The following is a 21122-nucleotide window of genomic DNA, read 5'->3' as shown; positions in this document are numbered from 1 at the left end:
ACAGGAGACGATGTCCCAGAATTATAAGTAGTGTCATGAAGTCTAATCCACAATAAAAAGATTCTGAAAACTTCAGAGCAGTAGACTGTGCCTAGTGTCTGGTGGTATAAAGTTAGCAGTAAGACCATAAAATTGATACCTGTGCTTCTGATGGCTGTTCACATGTAAGAAGCATAATATCCCGACCAAGGTAAAACATGGAAAAGGAGGAGTTAATGCCCAAGGTAGGTGAGGATATTCTATAATATATAAATGAGTTCTATCTCATATAAATGAGGGTCTGTAGTCCCCAAACCAGTTGCTGTTTTGTTAAGAAACTGCAAATTGTAGTTTTTGAGTTATTCTAAAGAAGCAAATGATCAAATGAACTGAAGTTTTTAAGTGGTCAAAAGGTGGGTTCCATAAATCAGTTGGGCATGATATTGATCCTGACATGATTCTAGTCAATTTGTGTGCCTGTAGGAAAAATGATGTTCTTTAGGAGATATCCTTTTCTTTGGAAAGGGACTTGGTGGCCCCGGGGAGTACTATAGTTTCAGTGTGTCTGGATCTCAGCAAAGTATTGAGGACGCCTGTTGTGATAAGCTTGTGGACTGAATGGAGAAGAGTGGTTGGTTGATCATCAACTGGTAGATGGATTAAACCCGAAGAATGCATGTTGTTAGACTGATGCCAACTGGAGAGAAATCACAAATGGTAAAGTACCAAATGATATTCTTTAACATCAGCATCTTAGATGAAGATAGTAAGAGGCTGTCAAACTTAAAAGTGAGAAAACTAGAAATTATGTTAAAGAGTCAAGAATGAAAACCAAGTGAATTGCAAGTCACACTTTTGGAGGAAAAATGCCCTTAGGTTCAAGGACACCATTTAAAACATACAGATTGTGAATACCAGTAGCTCACTGAAAATTCTGTGGAGATTGTAGCTAACAACAAGCTCAATATGAATTGACGGTTATGTTTTTATTAAATGAAATGTAATATTAGGTAACTAATGAAAACAGTGGAGTTTCCTTCACTCTGATCAGAACCCATGGAGATAAATTCCAGAAAATGACAAATAAGAAAGTGACTGCTCTTAAAAAATATGGAGTCCTTTAAAAAGAAATCAAGATGCTCAGCCTAAAATACAGACAACTTAAATATAGTTTTTTTCAATGGAGGATCTGACAGAGTGATTATTATGAACAATGCCTAGCCCAAAATAAATGACATCTTCCTTTTTTTCTAATCTAGCTCAAAAGATGTATTCTAATTTTGTCCCTTGTTTATCATCTGAACAATCATTGGCAATTGGCATTTTCTGCCTCGCATTAACATCTTTTGGGATGGTGTCTAGTTCAAATTTCCTCTTTTTCTGGAAATGGCTACCAATAAAGACCAAGCCCTGCTAATTGAAGTAGACCCAAGCAGGGCCAATCATATTCTTTATCTTCCTGGTATTTTGAAGCTTAGCCTGGAGAGAGGATGAAATTTCGTATGAAATTCTTTGGAACTAAGTTACCTGGAGAGTACCTCGGGGTACTTGGAACACACCTTCCTTCACAAAGGAGATCACTACCTTCTAGTAGTTTCTCTTTCTTAAATAAGCTAGCATGCCATTGGGTTTTCCAGGAAGCAGGTGTTGAGTACAATAAGCTTATTGTTGAGAAACACTTATGAGGAAAAGAGCAGAGCAGAGCAGCCTTGGCAGGCAGAGCCATCAGACTGATGCAGACATGACACGGTCTGCCAGCCCAGCGGGGAGCAATGGAGCAAAGGCTGCCCATTGGAGGAGGCCCGTGACAGCAGGCATGGGTAGGCCCTTGTATTCCGACCTTGCTCAGTCACTGCGTAGATGTCGCCAGAGAAGAGCATGACACTGGTTATCCCCACTGCAGTGGCTGGCCGAGGGCCTCCCCAAGAAGAACCTGACCTGGTGCACATGCTGCGACACGGCTTGAAGGTGCAAAAGGCTGAGGACAGTCAACTAACCACACCTGTGGGCAGCAGGGATGCCAGGAAGGGTTCCAGAACAATGAAGCCAAAACCCACAAACAAGCTAAATGAAAAATATAAACTCAAGACCAAAGAGAATAGGAGAGGAGATAAAGGCAGATCCAAACAACATTAGAAACTGAAAAGCAAACAGGAAATTGGTAACTAACTTAATAAACCACAGACAAATGAAAGGAGAGTGCCTATAGGAGGTGGTGAGGAAGCAGCCAGAAGTCAGCTGATTCAAGTCCTGAGGGCCTCGTGCATTAGAGACATTAGGTATCAACAAAGACAGGTGAGACGGGGCTAAAAAGGTGGAGCAGTTGCTAGTCTGTTAAGAAGCAGTAAGCTCCTCTTAGTTACCCTTGGAGCAGGTTATCACTTAACCCCAACTCCACAGGACACTGGTGGGCTCTCCCCTGGAGCTGTTGTATCAGGATCTCTGGAGTCAGTAATGCCAGGCGTAGCTGAAGGCAGAGCGTTACACTGAAAGCAGGGGATTAAATGAAAGTCTTTGCAATGAAGAGTGATCTCAGCCTCTTCAATTTATCTCCCAGAAAACTGGCAGCCAAGTTAATATCCTCCAAGCAGGGGATTAGAAGGCTCTTCTCTGCCTTTCTTCCTGCCCAAGAAAAAAAGACTATAGATACTAAGAGTCTGGGGGTCCCCAGGAAAACAGACTGACCTGGCTAGTCAAAGATGTTTGCTTGATTATAAATAACCCAGGGGGGAGGATCAAACTCCTGCAATGATGATGTTACCTGTAGTAGATGGCAGTACATTTCTATAAGAATTGTACTTCATCGTTTCATTGTTTTACTACAGTTATGCCAGCTTCAACATTTGCAATATAAGCTTACTTTTATCATTTGAACAGAAAAAATTTCTGAACCCCCCTCCGTGCTTGTGCAATCATACCCAAAAGCTGTGTCCTTTGCACTGCTCCCCATCACCACGGGTAAGACAGCTGGAGCCCTCATGCGTTTGTCCCGCCCATTTTTCAGCCTTGACCAAAAAAACTGTCTTACAGACATCAAGGTAACCACATTATGCACAGAAAATCTCTAATCATACCTAAGATCATAACCAAAATGTAACTTGTTTGTGGACTCAAGGTAAACAAACAGAGTGATAATTAGCAGGGTCACTTGGCACTGTAGTAAAGACAGGTGTTTATTCTGAGAAAAGAGGGTTCAGGCAAGTGAAGAGAGGAAATAGAAAGCCAATAAACACGTACATCTGACTCTGACCCACAGTAGCATTAAGAGGACAGAGTACGTCCATCCTGATGCAGCCAATTCTAAGGATGTCAGTTCTGTTTCCTCTTTCTAAAGCTAGTGTTTTGGACTCTAATTTCATATGCTAGTTTCAGAGGTTTGAATGCTGTAAGACAAGCATTTCTTATTTAAGCATACTTTATACTTAGAGACGGTGAAAGAAGTATTATTCTAATAATATGCTTTACAGAGTTACTCCTGTCTTGTTTGGACAGAGATTTTAGATAAGTTTGTGCTGTAGGTGAGGCTCCACGTGGCATCTTTATTTCAGGCACTCCTCCTGTCTGAGCAAAGGACGAGAAAGACGGTGATGGTGAACACAAGAGGGCGCATGATACACACAGAACTTCCCAGCGGGGGCGCTGCCAGCGGGGAGCTCCCTGCGACCGCCTCGACCCTGCCTCAGGGAGGCCAGCCAATCACGTTGCCGCCTGTGTGCCCTAAGAATGCCTTTTTGTCTATCAGCCGCAACTGCGAAATCGGCTGAAAGTTTCTCAAGATGCAGATTAAAAGCAGCTTTGGGGTGAGTGAGCAAATCATATTGACCCTATTTCCAGGAGATCACCAAAGCCTAAACATATCTTGATAATTTCAGCAGTGTCAAATAAGAGGGTGGGTATTCCCCCTCTCCATAATCTCGTCTTTTCTCTTCCCTTCCCCACTCTTTTTCTAGGGAGTCTCTGGTAAGCCTGAGAGATTCACCCAGTTAGCATGGTAACACATTGAAGTTCTGCTGTGTTAGTCATCAGTAACAACACACAGTTCTGTTTAGATGATTTGTGTGGAAAGACCTAAAGTTTTCTTCCAAAGATGCATAGGACTTGTAGGAACTGATTTAACCCTTCCAAGGGAAAAATCAAAGAATTGTGCGTGTCTCTTTGTGTATAGTCAGAATTACTGGATTGTAGGGCATGGATTTCAGTATGTACTGCCAAGTTGCTCTCCCAGAGGGCTGTGCCAATTGTATGAGCATGTCTGTTTTCCTATGCCCACTTCAAAAGTGATGTTTTTTTCCCCCAATTGATGGGTGAGAAATGGTTGTTGCCATTGCATATTAGTAAGGTAGAAATCCAAGTTCTCACACGTTTATAAACCTTTCGAATTGTTTTCTTCTCCAAATTGCTTTTGCCGTATCCTTTGTCCATTAAAAATAATATTAGGTCCTATTTTTTGTATTGAATTGTAGGCATTCTTAATGTGGAATTAAGTCTTAGTCGCTTGTTTTTGCTTTATTTATTGTGTCTTTTCGTAAAATTTTAGTTTTAAATTTTGGTGTCTCAAACTTATCCATCTCCCCTCCTGCCCCCTTTTATGGCCAGCCTACATGAAACTTCAAAAGAAAGTTGGACTGTGTTTTAGTAAAATAGGGAAGATCCCAGCAAGTCAAGTGGAGTTCTTAGGAAGATTGAAGGCAGACCAGCCTCATCTTCATCTGGTCTGACAGAAAGTAGGAAACAAACAGTAGGATCATTGAAACTGCCTGGGTGGTGAGGTAACAGGTGCTAGAAGCAGAGAGTGAGTGTGGGGGGAAGGGAAGGCATCTACAGATATAAGTTTACACTTCCCAGAAACTCGGAGGTGTAGGTGGAATGTGAGGGATTTAAAAGGCTCTTCTTTGAAATGGTGTAAGGATAAAAAAATGACAGAGAGGGTACATGGCCTGTGTGCTTGACTGCTTAAGGGCTTCATAGCAGGCTTTTGGCTTTACCTTAACAAATGAATCTAGTCTCATCATGAAGCCAGAAGTCTTCTCTAGGACGACCAAGAACTTATCACATATGTTTTTAAACGCCATGGAGGCGGGTAGGAGTCAAGTAAGTGCTGATATATGTGGGCCAACTTCAGGTATCTCAAGAGGCAAAATAAACTTCTGAGAATCTTTTTTTTGTTACTTGAATCTATCATTTCAAATACCAGTGTTTTCTTTTATGCTTAGTGTCTTACATCATGTTTATGTAATCTCTGTTCACCTCCAAATCATGAAGGTATTCTCCTACTTATTTTTGGTTTTGGTCTTTTTAAAAAATTCAAAGTATTTAAACTAAAACAATATAAAGCAGTTCACCCACTTCTCCCACTCTCCTACTCCCCACCACCTCTGGTAACAGCCAATCTAGTCTCTGCATCTTTCTATTTTTAAAAGAATGTGACATATAAGTGAGATTATATGGTCTTCGTCTTTCTCTGACTTATTTAGTATAACGTCCTTACTTCATTTAGCATGAAGTCTATCCATGTTGTTCCAAATGGCCAGATTTCAAACTATATTACAAAGCTATAGTAATTCTTTTTTATGGCTGAACAAAATTCTCTTGTGTGTATATGCATCACATCTTCTTTATGCATTCATCCATCAATAGACACAAAGGCTATTTCCATGTCTTGGCTTTTGTTAAATAATGCTGCAGAGATTATGGGGGTGCATATGTCTTTTCCAGTTAGTGTTTTCATTTTCTTCTGGATAATTCCATAAGTGGAATTGCTGGATCAAATATAGTTATACTTTTAATTTTTTGATACTGTTCTCCATAGAGGTTATACCAATTTGTATTCCCACCAGCAGTGCACAAGGGTTTCCTTTTCTCCTCATCCTCACCAGTATTTATTTCTTGTCTTTTGGATAGTGGCCATTCTGACTGGTATGAGGTGGTTTTGATTTGCATTTTCCTGATGATTAGTGATGTTGAGCATCTTTTCATGTCCCTGTTGGCCATCTGTATGTCTTCTTTGAAAAAATTTCTATTTGGGTCCTCTGCCTCTTAATGATCAATCACTTGTGGGTTTTTTGTTGGCTTTTGCTCTTGAAGTATATGAGTAATTTATATATTTTGGACATTAGCACCTTATCAGATGTATGATTTGCACATATTCAGTAGGTTGTCATTTCATTTTGCCGATGTTTTCTTTTGCAGTCCAGACGTTTTCTAGTTCATATGGTCCCACTTGTTTATTTTGGGTTGCTTTTGGTGTCAGAATTAAGAAATCATCACCAAAATCTATGTCAAGGAGTTTACTGCCTGTGTTTTATTCTAGGAATTTTATGGTTTCAGGTCTTAAATTCATCGTTAATCCATTTTGAGTTAATTTTTATGTATAATGTAAGCTAGTCCAGTTTCATTCTTTTGAATGTAGCTGCTCAATTTTCCCAGCACCATTTGTAGAAAAGATTATCCCTTCCCCATTATATATTCTTAGTTTGTCTGTCATAAAATAATTGGTTACACATGCCTGGGTCTATTTCTGGACTCTGTTTCATTGACCTGTGTGTCTGTTTTTATGAAAATACCATACTGTTTTGATTACTATAGCTTTGTAATATAGTTTGAAATCAGGGCATGTGATGACTCCAGCTTTGTTCTTCTTTCTCAAGATAACTTTGGTTATTTGAGGTCTTCTTTGGTTCAGTAGAAACTTTACGATTGTTTTATTTCTGTGAAAGGTGCCAGTAGAATTGTGATAGGGATTGCATTGAATCTATAGATTGCTTTGGGTAGTATGGACATTTCAACACTATTAATTCTTCCAGTCCATGAGCACAAAATATCCTTACATTGTCTTCAATTTCTTTCATCATTAATGTATTATAGTTTTCAATACATGGCTCTTTCACCTCCTTGTTTAGACTTATTCCTAGGTATTTTATTCCTTTTGATGCAATTGTAAATAGGGTTGTTTTCTTAATTTCTTTTTCTGCTAGTTCATAGTAACTGTAGAATTGCAACAGATTTTTGGGTATTGATTTTGTACCTTGCAACTTTTCTGAATTTGTTTATTCTAACAGGTTACTAATGGACTCTTCAGCATGTTCTATATATAATATCATTGCCATATACAAATAATAACAGTTTGACTTTTCAATTTGGATGGCTTCATTTCTTTTTCTTCATTGCTCTGGCTTGGAATTCTAATACTCTGTTGAATAAAAGTGTCAAGAGTGGACATCCTTGTCTTCTTTCTTAGAGGGAAAACTTTCAGCTTTTCACTTTTAAGTATGAGGTTAGGTATGGGCTTGTCATACATGGCTTTTATTATGTTGAGGTATGTTCCCTCTATGCCCACTTTGTGGAGAGTTTTTATAATAAATAGATGTTGAATTTTAAATGATTTTTTTTTACATCTACTGAGATGATCATATGATTTTATCCTTTATTTCTGCTTTCATAACCACTGTGGTTGAAAAGATGCTTGATATGATTTCAATCTTCTTTTATTATATTAAGACTTATTTTGTGGACTAACATATGGTCTATCTTGGAAAATGTCCCATGTGTACTTGACAAGAATGTATATTGTGTTGTTTTTGATAGTATGTTCTGTAAATATCTGGTAAGTCTATCTGGTTTAATGTAGTGTTTAAGGTCAGGGTTTCCCTACTGATTTTCCATCTGGATGATATAGGCATTGATAAAAGTGGGGTATCGATGTCTCCTACTATTGCTGTCAATTTCTCTCTTTAGGTCTGCTAATACTTGCTTTACATATTTAGGTGCTTCTACATTAAGTACATAAATATTTGCAAAAGTTATATATCCTCTTGTGTTGACTCCTTTATCATTATGTAATACACTCATCTCTTATTATAATCTTTGTTTTAAAGTCTATTTTGTCTAGTATAAGTATAGCTACTCCAAATATTAGTTTTTATTTTCATGGAATATCTTTTTCCATCCCTTTTTTCTCAGTCTGTGTATGTCCTTACGTCTAAAGTGAGTCTCTTGTACGCAGTGTATAGATGGCTTAGATGGCTACTTTTTTTTTTTTAATCCATTCAGCCACTGTATGTATTTTGACTGAAGAATTTAGTTCATTTACATTTAAAGTAATTATTGATATGTGCTTATTGACATTTTGTTAATTGTTTTCTGGCTGTTCTTGTAGTTCTTTTTCTCTTGCTCTCTTTTGTGGTTTGTTAGCTTTCTTTAGTGGCATGTTTATATTGTTTTATCTTTTCTGAATTTATCATAGGTTTTTTGCTTTCTGGTTACCATGAGGCTTACATATAACAACTTATATCTATACTAGTCTAGTTTAAGTTGGTAAAATCTTTAGTTTGACCCCATTCTAAAGCTCAACACTTACTCTCCCCACCACATTTTGTTTATGATGTCATCATTTCCATCTTTTTTTCTCATGTATCCCTTAGCTAATTATATAATCACAGTTATTTTTACTGCTTTTGCCTTTAACCTTCATACTAACTTAATAAATGATTAATCCACACCTTTTATTACTTTTCAATGAGATTCTTTCATATATGTTGTTACTAATTAGTGCCCTTTCCTTCCAGCTTAAAGAAGTCCCTTTAACATTTCTTATGAAGCTGGTTTAGTGTGAAAAGCTCCTTTAGCTTTTGTTTATCTGGAAAACTCTTTATCAGTTCTGAATGATAACTTGGCAGGCATCTTAGGAGATAAAAGAAACTCCTGAAGTTATTCTTACTGTTACTTCTGGCAGAAGAATGGAAAGTTGGGGCTATAGTATAATTAGAGAAGACAACAGAAAGTAGCTCTTTTTAGCTAGTATGACACATTGGAGTAGTTGAGGCAGAAGTAGCCTTGCAGGAGTGGGAAGAGATGTTGGCATATATGTTAAAAGCAATAGAAATCAGAAACTTACAAGCTTCACCCGTCTGGAAGAGAACTGCTGTTCGAGATCACGGAGTTTCCTTTGGCAGGAATCCTTATGATTAATGGCAGACTCCACCTGCCCAGTGGCACCCTCCCTTGGTATTGGAAAGGTGCAGAAGTACTGAAGAAATGGACTGGGGTTCCAGGTCCCGACTGCACCAGGTAGACTCTATCCAGCACTCACCTTAATCTCTGCTTGACTCTAGGCTGTAACACAATGTCAGGGCTTTTTCTAGACTGGAGCGGAATTGAAAAGCTGTGTCACAAAGAGAGCCAAGACAGGAGTTGCTAGTCCCAAATAATTCTGTTTCACTAGTTATTCTATGAGTTAATACTTAGAAGGTCTCTGTGGCTTGAAAACAGAAAGTTACTTACATTTGTGTTACCATGTGACTAGCCTCTAAATATCCAGAGTGTGTTGTGGGGTAAAAGAAGCAGACACGCTGTGCTGTTGCGCAGGAGATCCCTGCGTTCACCGTGATGAGTGAACTGGCTACAGCCAGCTCCTTGAACCCGCTGCTGTTGGCGATAGGCTGAGGAGAGTATTACCACACACATGCTTGTGTACCCTGGGTGTAGCACAGCCCCTTAGCGTTCCCCACAATTCCTGGGAGGGGTGAGGTCAGGGTAGTAAAACAGGATAGTGCTTTGAGTTCCACAGTACCCAAGCTAGAAACAGAAAGAAGGTTGGTATGGAAGTTGAGGGCTACCAAGAAGCATGTTGTCTCTATACCTGGGAAGAATGGAGTTAAGGAAGTGCAGACATTTAGTGAATGTTGGAAAGACTGTGGCCAAAGGTCCATGACTCATGGCAGTACTGTCCAGTAGAACTTTCTATTTTGATGTAAATGTTCTATACGGCTGTGCTGTCCAAATCAGGGGACTAGCCTGATTTGTGGCTATTGAGCTCTTGAAATGTGGCTAGTGCAACTGAGGAACTGAACTTGAAGTTATATTTAATTTTAATTAAATTTGAAATGGCCGTATTGGCTGCCTACTGGACTATACGGATTTGAATGACCATATCAAGGAATTCTTAATTAATGGCATTATATCTGAATTTTAAAGTTCTTATGCATTTCCAATAGTCCTTAAGGGTCAAAAGCTTTATGAATTACACGTCACTGAACAAATGGGCTTAGATGCATCAGTTCACTGTGCCCTGAGTAGGATACCTTGGACTGTCTAATAGAAACTAGTGTGTTAGGAATAGGTGTTACCAGATGCTCATGTGGAGAAGAGAAGATGGCTTACATTTGCCAGTATGGGGCATCACTGGAAACTTGGTTGTTTTTTGACTGTTGAGTGCTTGGGATATGAACTAATTAGTGGTGCTACTGTAGAATAATTCAATGATGTTGAAAGGGCTTTGAAAGAGCAGAAACCAGTCTCCGAAGTGGTGGCTCTTAGGAAATGAAGGAAGAAATCTGTCACTTGACATGTGTCATTCCTGTTGCACTTCAGAGAAGTGTGTGGAACACATAAGTTTTAAGAAGCATTGAATTGAAATAGATTTCTTCACTGGTCCATCAACTTATGAGAATGAAGGATATGTTTTGAGTTCAGTGGGTATTAATGGTGGTTTGCTGGAGATTGTTCTAAAATCACCACCATTCACCAGTTTGACTGAAGAGTAGCCGGGCAACAGGAGGACCACTCCTGGGACTGGAAGTAAACAGAGCACCTGCCCTGCCCTATTGATGAGGAGCAGCCCAAATGTTACTGGAGGCTTTGCAAATTCCAAAAGTCTTGCTGTTTTATTTCAGGAGGATTTTTGGGAAAGGAACCTGTGGTACTTGCTAATGATGGCTTATCTGACAGTGAGGCCTTATGGATCCTTTGTGGGGTTAGACTGAAGTGGTCTCTCACAGCTGTGTGCTGGGATCTGCATAGGTGCCATGCTGATGGCCCAGAGGGGGGCCTCATCTCTCTCCCTTTCCAGGTGCCACAGGGGCGAGGCACAGGAAGGTAGAAGAGGAGGAGGAGGAACCTCAGTAGATTTGTTGTTTATTAATTTTGTTTATAAGAGAAAGGACTCTTTTTTCTTTGGATTTTCTGCCTTTGGTGTCAGAAATGTCTTTCTTGCCCAAATAACAAAACTTTCCATTCATACAAGCTAGTTCCTTTATGGTTTTGTTCCTTTCCTTTTAAAAAATTGTGGCTAAATAGGCATCACATAAAATTTACCATTTTAGCCATTTTTAAGCATACAGTTCTGTGGCATTAAATATATTCATTTTTTTGGTATCATTAATCTATAATTACATTTGGAACATTATGTTTACTAGACTCCCCCCATCACCAAGTACCTTCACATTTTCATACAACCATCACCACCATCATTTCCAGAACCTTTTCATCTTCCTCAAATGAAACTGTACTCACTGAACAATAACTTTCTATTCCCTCTCCCTCAAACCCAGGAGCCCACTGTCCTACTTTGCTTCCATGAATCCCTGCTTTCGGACCTCAGGCAAGTGGTATTTGTGCTTTTGTGACCAGCTCATTCTGCTTGGCTTGATGTCCTCAAGGTTCATCCATGTAGCATGTGTCAGAATTTCCTTCCTTTCAAAGGCTGAGTATTCAATATCCCATTTTCCATATATACCAAATTCTACTTTTTCATTCATTGGCAGACATGTGGGTTGTTTCCATCGTTTGGCTCTTGTGAATAATGCAGTGAACATTGGTGTACAAATATCTGTTCAAATCCCTGCTTTTAATTCTTTTCAGTGTGTACCCAGAAGTAGTGTTTTTCCCTTAAAATGTATGATCCATCTAAATATAAAGGCTTGTGTTGTGAGGTAGAATGAGGTGGAAAGCCACCTTCGTTGAACTAAAAGGTGACCAGCTAGCCTGATTGCAATCTTTTTTTCATTAAAGAATAATACAGCTAATTTATTTCATATGAAATTTTAATTTTAATTTTTGTTGAACTTTTATATTTGAAACTGTGTTGGTGTTAGAAGTTGTTGAAAGTATCACAATTGAAGAAGGAACAGTATTATAATGAAAGGATCCTGATTTATAAAACCAAGTTGTTGCTATCAGCTCTGAAAATAACTAGGTCTTTAAAATTTGGCAAGTTATTTAACTTCTTGGAGACTTAGCCTTCATAAATTGTAATCACTGATCTGTAATCATGTCCAATGAAAAAGAGTCAGAAATAATTGGTACAAAAAAGGTAATACAAATTCAGAGCCTGATGTAGTGACAAGAAGCAGTATGTTCTTTAGCTTGTTATCTTTCTGTGGCTGATGGAAAACCTCTTACCATTCAAAAGGTCAAGCTTTCAGTCAGAAGTGTGTATAGGCTTTTTAAAAATTAATATATCATTGATATACAGTCTTATAAGGATAGCAGTAACCAACGTTGTGTTTACTACATTCCCCCCTATTATCAAGTCCCCACCACATACCCCATTACAGTCACTGTCCATCAGCACAGTAAGATGCTATAGAATCACTACTTGTCTTCCCTGTGCTATACTGCCTTCTCCATGCTCCCCCTACATTATGTGTGCTAATCATAATACCCCTTAATCCCCTTCTCCCTCCCTTCCTGCCTGCTGTCCCCCACCCTGTTTCCCTTTCCGCTACTCTCTTCTTGGGTCCTGTGAGTCTGCTGCTGTTTTGTTCCTTCAGTTTTTGCTTTCTTGTTGTATTCCAGAAGTGAGTGAAATCATTTGGTACTTGTCTTTCGCTGCCTGGCATATTTCACTGAGCATAATACCCTCTAGCTCCAGCCATGTTGTTGCAAATGGTAGGATTTGTTTTCTTCTTATGGCTGAATAATATTCCGTTGTGTATATGTACCACATCTTCTTTATCCATTCATCTACTGATGGACACTTAGGTTGCTTCCATGTCTTGACTGTTGTAAATAGTGCTGCGATAAGCATAGGGGTGCATATGTCTTTTTGAATCTGTGATCTTGTTTTCTTCAGGTAAATTCCTAGGAGTGGAATTCCTGGGTCAAGTGGTATTTCTATTTTGAGTTTTTTGAGGAACCTCCATACTGCTTTCCAGAATGGTTGAACTAATTTACATTGTCACCAGCAATGTAGGAGGGTTCCCCTTTCTCCACATCCTCACCAGCATTTGTTGTTGCAATGTTGGGCATCCTAACTGGTCTGAGGTGATATCTCATTGTGGTTTTAATTTGCATTTCCCTGATGATTAGTGATGTAGAGCATCTTTTCATGTGCCTGTTGGCTATCTGAATTTCTTCTTTGGAGAAGTGTCTGTTCAGATCCTCTGCCCATTTTTAATTGGGTTATTTGCTTTTTGGGTGTTTGGGTGTGAGCTCTTTATATATTATGGATGTCAACCCCTTGTTGGATATGTCATTTATGAATATATTCTCTCAACTGTAGGATGCCTTTTTGTTCTGCTGATGGAACAATCTTTGTTGAACTTTTATATTTGAAAAGTTCTTTGCTGTACAGAAGCTTTTTCGCTTGATGCCCCATTTGGGCATTTTTGCTTTTGTTTCCCTTGCCCAAGGAGATGTGCTCAGGAAAAAGTTGCTCAAGTTTGTATTCAAGATATTTTTGCCTATGTTTTCTCCTCTTGAGTTTTATGGTTTTATGACTTACATTCAGGTCTTCTATCCATTTCAAGTTTACTTTTGTGCATGGAGTAAGACAGTATTCCAATTTCATTCTCTTACATGAAGCTGTCCAGTTTTGCCAACATCAGTTGTTGAAGAAGCTGTCGTTTCCCCAATTGTATAACCATGGCTCTTTTATCATATATTAAGTGGCCATATATGTGTGGATTTATATCTGGGCTCTCTATTGTATTCCAGATATATGGGTCTATTCTTGTGCCAGTACCAAATTGTCTTGATTACTGTGACTTTGTAGTGGAGCTTGAAGTTGGGGAGCATAATCCCCCCAGCTTTATTCTTCCTTCTCAGGATTGCTTTGGCTATTCAAGGTCTTTTGTGGTTCCATATGAATTTTAGAACTATTTGTTCTAGTTCATTGAAGAATGCTTTTGGTATTTTGATAGGGGTCACATTGAATCTGTCGATTGCTTTAGGCAGGATGACCACTTTATTAATGCCACAATACTAATTCTTCCTACCCATGAGCATGGGATGTATTTCCATTTATGGGTGTCTTCTTTAATTTCTCTCGAGACTGTCTTGTAGTTTTCAGAGTATATAGGTCTTTCATCTCCTTGAGTAGGCTTATTCTTAGGTATTTTATTCTTTTAGATGCAGTTGTAAATGGAATTGTTTTCCTGATATCTCTTTCTGCTAGTTCATCATTAGTATATAGGAATACAGCAGATTTCTGTGTGTTAATTTTGTATCCAGCAAGTTTGTTGAATTTAGTTATTAGTTCTAGAAGTTTTGGGTTGGATTCTTTAGGGCTTTTTATGTGCAATATCATGTGATCTGCAAACAGTGACAGTTTAACTTCTTCCTCGCCAATATGGATGCCTTTTATTTCTTGGTGCTGTCTGATTGCTGTGGCTAGGACTTCCAGTACTATGTTGAATATAAGTGGGGAGAATGGGCATCCTTGTCTTGTTCCCGATCATAGAGGAAAAGCTTTTAGCTTCTCACTGTTAAGCATGATGTTGGCTGTGGGTTTGTCATATATGGCCTTTATTATGTTGAGGTACTTGTCCTCTATACCCATTTTGTTGAGAGTTTTTATCATGAATGGATGTTGAATTTTGTCAAATGGTTTTTCAGCATCTATGGAGGTGATCATGTGACTTCTGTCCTTTTTATTGATGTAGTGGATGATATTGATGGATTTTCTAATATTGTCCCATCGTTGCATCCCTAGGATAAATCCCGATTGACCAAGATGGATGATCATTTTGATGTGTTTTTGAATTTGGTTTGCTAATATTTTGTTTAGTATTTGTGCATCCATGTTCTTCAGGGATATTGGTCTGTAATTTTTTTTTTTGTGGTGTCTTTGCCTGGTTTTGGTATTAGGGTGATGCTGGCCTCACAGAATGAGTTTGGAAGTATTCCCTCCTCTTCTACTTTTTGGAAACTTTAAGTGGGATGGGTATTAGGTGTTCACTAAGTGTTTTATAAAATTCAGCAGTGAAGTCATCTGATCCAGAGATTTTGTCTTTGAGTAGTTTTTTGATTACCTATTCAATTTCATTGCTGGTAATTTGTCTGTTCAGATTTTCTGTTTCTTCCTGGGTAAGTCTTGGATGGTTCTATTTTTTTAGAAAGTTGTCTATTTCTCCTAGGTTCCAATTTGTTAGCGTATTACTTTACAGAGTATTCTCTAATCATTCTTTGTATTACTGTGGTGTCCCTAGTGACTTTTCCTTTCTCATTTCTGATTCTGTTTATTTGTGTAGACTCTCTTTTTTTCTTGATAAGTCTAGTTAGGGGTTTATCTCTTTTGTTTATTTTCTCAAAGAACCAACTCTTCGTTTCATTGATTCTTTCTATTGTTTTATTCTTCTCGATTTTATATATTTCTGCTCTGATCTTTATTATGTCCCTACTTCTACTGACTTTAGGACTCAATTATTCTTTCTTTTCTAGTTTCATTAATTATGAGTTTAGACTGTTCATTTGGGATTGTTCTTCTTTCTTGAGGTAAGCCTGTATTGCTATATACTTTCTTCTTAGAACTGCTTTTGCTGCATCCCAAAGGTTTTGGGCTGTTGAATTGTTTTCATTTTTCTCCATGTATTCCTTGATCTGTTTTAATTTTGTCATTGATCCACTGTTTATTCAGAAACATGTTGTTTAGCCTCCATGTGTTTGTGGGCTTTTTTGTTTTCTCTACATAATTTATTTCTAGTTTCATACCTTTGTGGTCTGAGAAGCTGCTTGTTACATTTTCAGTCTTTTTGAATGTTTGTGGCCTAGTATGCGATTCATTTTGGAAAATGTTCCATGTGCACTTGAGAAGAATGTGTATCCTGCTACTTTTTTGTGGAGTGTTCTGGAGATGTCTGTTAAGTGCATCTGTTCTTATCTGCTGTTCAGTGCCTCTATCTCCATTCGTATTTTCTGACTGGTTTATCTTTCCTTTGGAGTGAGTGGTGTGTTGAAGTTTCCTAAAATGAATAGTTTGCATACTATTTCCCCCTTTAGTTCTGTAAGTATTTGTTTTACATAATTAAGTGCTCCTATATTGGGTACATAGATATTTATAATGGTCATGTCCTCCTGACTCCTTTATCATTATGTAATGTTCTTCTTGGTCTCTTGTTACTTCCTTGCTTTCAAGTCTGTTTTCACTGATTACAGATACTGTAACTCCTGCTTTTTTCTCCCTATTATTTGCATGAAATATCTTTTCCCATTCATTCACTTGTAGTCTTTGTATTTCTTTGGGTTTGAAATGAGTCTCTTGTAGCAGCCTATAGATGGGTCTTGTTTTTTTAATCCATTCTGTAACTCTATGTCTTTTCATTGGTGCATTCAGTCCACTTACATTTAGGGAGATTATAGATAGATTTGTACTTATTGCCATTGCACGCTATGGATTTGTGGTTACCAAAGGCTCAAGGGAAGCTTCTTTACTAACAGTCTAAGTTAACTCACTTACACTATTCCAAAGACAATCTAAAGGCTATTTTTTCTCCCTTTTTTTCTTCCTCCTCCACTCTTTATGTATTAGGTGTCATATTCTGTACTCTTTGTATATCCCTTGCCTGACTTTATGTGTAGTTGATTTAATTTTGCATTTGGTTAGTAATTAATTAGTCTTCTTCCTTTACTGTGGTTTTATTTTCTCTGGTGACAGCTATTTAACTTTAGGAGCACTTCCTTCCAAAGCTGTCCCTCTAAAATAAACTGTAGAGATGATTTGTGGGAAATAAATTCCCTCAAGTGTTGCTTACCTAGAAATTGTTTAATCCCTGCCTCAAAGTTAAATGATAATCTTGTTGTGTAGAGTATTCTTGGTTTGATGCCCTTCTGTTTCATTGCATTAAATATATAATGCTAGTGCCTTCTGGCCTGTAAGGTTTCTGCTGAGAAGGCTGATGATAGCCTGATGGTTTTTCCTCTGTATGTGGTCTTTTTTTCTACCTCTGGTTGTTTTAATACTCTGTCATTTTCCTTGATCTTTGCCATTTTAATTATTAAGTGTCTTGGTGTTGTCTTCCTTGGGTCCCTTGTGTTGGGAGAGCTGTGCACTTCCATGACCTGAAAGACTATCTCCTTCCCCAGATTGGGGATGATTTCAGCCATTATTTCCTCAAAGAGACTTTTTATCATTTTTTCTCTCTCTTCTTCTGGTAACCCTATAATGTGAATACTGTTCCATTTGGATTGGTCACACAGTTCTCTTTATATTCTTTCATTCCTAGAGGTCCATTTTTCTCTCTGAGCCTCAGAATTTTTTGTATTCCTGTTCTTTAATTTCTATTCCATTTACTGTCTCCTCTACCTCATCTAATATGCTTTTAAATCCTTCTGTTGTATGTTTCATTTCAGGTACTGTAATTTCAGTTTCCATCTCTTTCTGAGGTCTTGAATATTTTTCTGTGGCCCTGTATGTTTCTGATTTTTATTTTGAAATCTTTATCAGGAAGATTGGTGATTTCTGTTTCACTTAGCCCTCTTTCTGATGTTTGTGGGACTAGGTTTGTACCAGATTCTTTTGCTGTTCCATATTCCTAATGATTACTATGGAAAAGTATTTTTGTGTCTGTGGTGACCTTTAGTGCCCAGAAGTTCTACTCTGGAGGTGCCCAGCACCTGGAGTGATGACGGGGTAACAGTCGAGAGGCACCAGTGCCTGTCTGGAGGAAAGTGCTCTTTCCTGCTTCCTGGCTGTATTGCCTGTCTCTCTTGTGAGGGCCAGTGGGCCTAGTGCACAGGGAGGAGCCCCTGTGTTACTCCTCTTTAGCTGCCATAGGTGGGACTGCCTTCTGGATGGCCTTGCACAATGGCGGGGACAGCAGGTTTGTGAACTTGTGCTGGCTGGGAGGAAGGAGCGGCAGGCTCCATATTGTCTTGGGGGGCCTTGGTGCAGTTGTCAGCCAAAGGGGATGGAGTGCCTGAAGCTTCTAAAAGTTCCCAACCTATTGGGCTGAGTGTGCCAGGATGATTTTGTTCCACCTGTCCTTTTAACAGAGCAGCGAGCTCTGTGCAGTCCTTGCCTCTTTAGCAGCCCTCTCACTGTTGGGAAGTCTTTCAAAGTGCCAGTCTTTCTTTTGTCCTGGACTGGCTGGCTTTGGGTACCTGCTGTCCACAAGCAGCTGGAATCTCAGTCTCTCTGAGTATTCTGCCTGTCTTTGTTTCCCAACCCCACTAATCGCCAGAGTACCATTTAATGTGGGTTCACGCTCCCAGAGCAGATCTCTGGGGCTGGGTGTTCAGCAGTCCTAGGCTTCTACCCCCTTCCCGCTCCTTTTCCTCCTGTCAGTGAGCCTGGGTGGGGGAAGGGCTTGGGTCCCACCAGGTGGCAGCTTTGCTACTTTACCCTTTTCTGTGAGGTCTTCTCTTTCTCCAGTTGTAGGTGGTCTGTCGCAGTCTTCTTTCTGGTTGCTCTTTCAGGATTAGTTGTATTTGCTGTATTTTTGTATTATATATGATTTTGGGAAGTGGTTTCTGTCTTACTTCTCACACCACCATCTTTAAGCCTCTCCCTTTTTGTCTTTAGTTTTTGAATTTGTTTCATGGTATTTTCTCATATCCTCAAAAAGATTGCCTGAAACCAATTTGCTTGACTATTCACTTTTAGTTTTTTCCTCAGGATTGTTTATTTGGGGAAATTCTTCTCAGTTGATGTGTGGGGAATATCATTTCCTGACCTCTGCAGTAGGTCTTATGCACTTTCCTCTTGTTCGTGTTTATGGTATTGTGGTGTTTGCAGTATTTCTGATTCACTGTGCCCTCTTTTGTCAGCATAACAAAGTCCAGGTACTTTCCCAGGGTGTTTTGTGTTTTGCTGGTTGTGGGAAGTGTTATTAGCCCTTTGATTTTTATGCCTCTTTTTTTTTTAACGAACTATAAAATTTCCATTTTTTTACTTTCCTCTTGATCTAATCTCCAAAGAGGCTTCTCCCTTACTCTTGCCTTTTTGTTTTTCCCTTCCAGTAGCTATGCAATTATTGAAGGGTGCCTCTTTAAATCATGCCTATGTTAAGTGCCTTTCCTGTGGGTATGCTCTGATCTGCTTAGACACTTTTTTATTGTTTCTAGATCTAGTTTTGCATTTAAGTCATTGTGGTGGTGATTTCTGATCATCCTTAGATCCCTTCAGTGGCTTCCTCTTTCTGTCTTTCCTGCATTTTTTATTGGTCTGCCTTTGCTACAGAACAGTAGAGCAGAAATGTGAGAGAGCACACATTGTGATTTGGTGTTTCCCAAATTTTATTTAGTTATTTGAAAGATTTGGCATTGCCTGCCTTCAATTTGTGCTGACAGTTTGGTTTTATGTAGAATTTACTTTCCCTTTTGTGTTTCAGATTGCTTATGAAGGAAATATTAGTAGGTAGATAGTTAAGCAGCTGCCATTGCCTCTAGCTACCGCAAAGTCCCTATATAAAGTTATCGAAGAATCAGTTTTTAAAGTTTCAGGAAGAACGTGGCAGCTCGTAGCTGTCTTATATAAGTGCTCTGGAGGAAAAGAAGTGTCAGTATAAACGAGGCACCTAGCACCGCTTCAGAGCTCGCTGGCTGCAGTGTTAATGAAGTTCAGCAGTGATCATCTTGGTGGGTTTTCTCTACTTAACAGTCATGACTATGATGGACATCTATGGTTTTGATCTGACTTCAAATCCCCTTTTTTATGGAAACATCACTTCAATTTCCTCTGGGGAACTAGCCTCAGTTTCAGAGTTGGACATATCTCACACCCAGGCCTAGCCAACCAGTGTATAATCCATCTTTCAAGTCACAGGGTTGGTTAAGGGAGGGCATGTGAGCAGTCCATTCAGTGGAGACTTAATCCTCTATCACTTATTAGAACTTTAAGGAAAGCCCTCTTCTGGTGTTGTTAAGTAGAAAATATTCCAGTCTGTTCTAGTCTTTCATATTTATACACTGTTTGTGGCCATTTATAAAAGGCTTACGTTAACAAATGGTTTACAGAGTCCCTATTGCCCAAAGAAGTTCAAGGTATAGAGCATATGATATAGGGCAGTGCCAGCATAAAGCCATCTTGCTCAAAGAACTGAGATTGGTCACCAGAGATAAGAGGCCCAAATAAATGCTCTTGAGAGGTACCAAATATTATCAAATAGTCGTATTTCTTAGAAATTTTGCTTTTTTTTTAAAAGAGTGTTCTTTGAAACACCATTTTTAAAAATGAGAATTTATAACAATTCCCAGTCCTTTGTTAAGTCTCCACCCATATATGGTACTTTGGGATCACTGTCAGAGGAATTCCTTTATTCTTTGTGACAACTACAGATTTAATAGGTATGATTTACTTAACTTCCAGATAAAGTACACTGCAGTCCTTAAGTATGATCAAATTATAGCTGTGTGACATTAGAATATTGAAGAAATTACCAGAGACACTTATATGTGGAATCTTAAAAAAATAAAAGTCAGACTCATAGAAACATGGAGTTAGAAGAGTGATTGCCAGAGGCTGGGGGGTTGCGGAAATAGGGTAGGCTGGTAAAGGGTTACAGACTTAGGGTTTTGAGAATGAATGAGGTCTGAGGATCTAAGGTATGGCATGGTAACTATAGTTAAAAAAGACTGATATATAATTGACCTCTGCTAAGAGAATTGAAACTAAATATTCTCACCAAAAAACAAAAAAGTTAAGTGACAGATGTTAATTAACCAGATAGATGGAAGGAATCCTTTCACAATGTATATCAAGTTATCATGATGTATACTTTAAATATCATACAGTTCTGTCAAACACATCTCAATAAAGGTGGCCAAAAAAAGGGAAATTACCAGAGAAATAGCTATGGTCTCAGAATCCCCAAGGGCAAAACACTCGACAGGTTACCTGGAGCAAAGTTAGTAAGAGTCCAGATTCTAGATTTTCATACATCTTTTTGTAATGTTTTAATGCCCTTGTCTGCCAATTATGATGTGTTAGTTCTGGGTCAGTTTTTATTTCTCTTTATGGGTCATATTTTCCTACCTCTTTGCATGTTTGATAACTTTGGATTGTTTGCCAGAAACTGATTTTACCGTAATGAATGCCATATATTGTCATATTCCTCTAAATATTCTGAAGCTGTGTTTTGTAAGGCAGTTAGTTACTTGGAAGTGGAATGTCCGGGGTCTTGCGCTGATGTGTCAGGACCAGAGCCCTG

General features: G+C 38.7%; 1 protein-coding gene across 2 annotated transcripts in view; it reads left to right on the top strand.

Moving 5' to 3' along the window:
• Positions 1-3683: 3683 nt before the first annotated feature.
• Positions 3684-21122, top strand: part of LOC130684078 (uncharacterized protein C2orf66-like) — a 109385-nt gene continuing 91946 nt past the window's right edge. For both annotated transcript variants that reach the window (XM_057503744.1, XM_057503743.1), the window contains exon 1: positions 3684-3779. In XM_057503744.1, coding sequence (XP_057359727.1) covers positions 3703-3779 — 77 coding nt within the window. In that variant the 5' untranslated portion in view covers positions 3684-3702. The remainder of the gene's footprint in view (positions 3780-21122) is intronic.

This window comes from Manis pentadactyla, chromosome 6 (genome assembly GCF_030020395.1).
Source record: "Manis pentadactyla isolate mManPen7 chromosome 6, mManPen7.hap1, whole genome shotgun sequence".
Taxonomy (NCBI): Eukaryota; Metazoa; Chordata; class Mammalia; order Pholidota; family Manidae; genus Manis; species Manis pentadactyla.
This window is presented reverse-complemented; position numbering and strand designations above follow the sequence as displayed.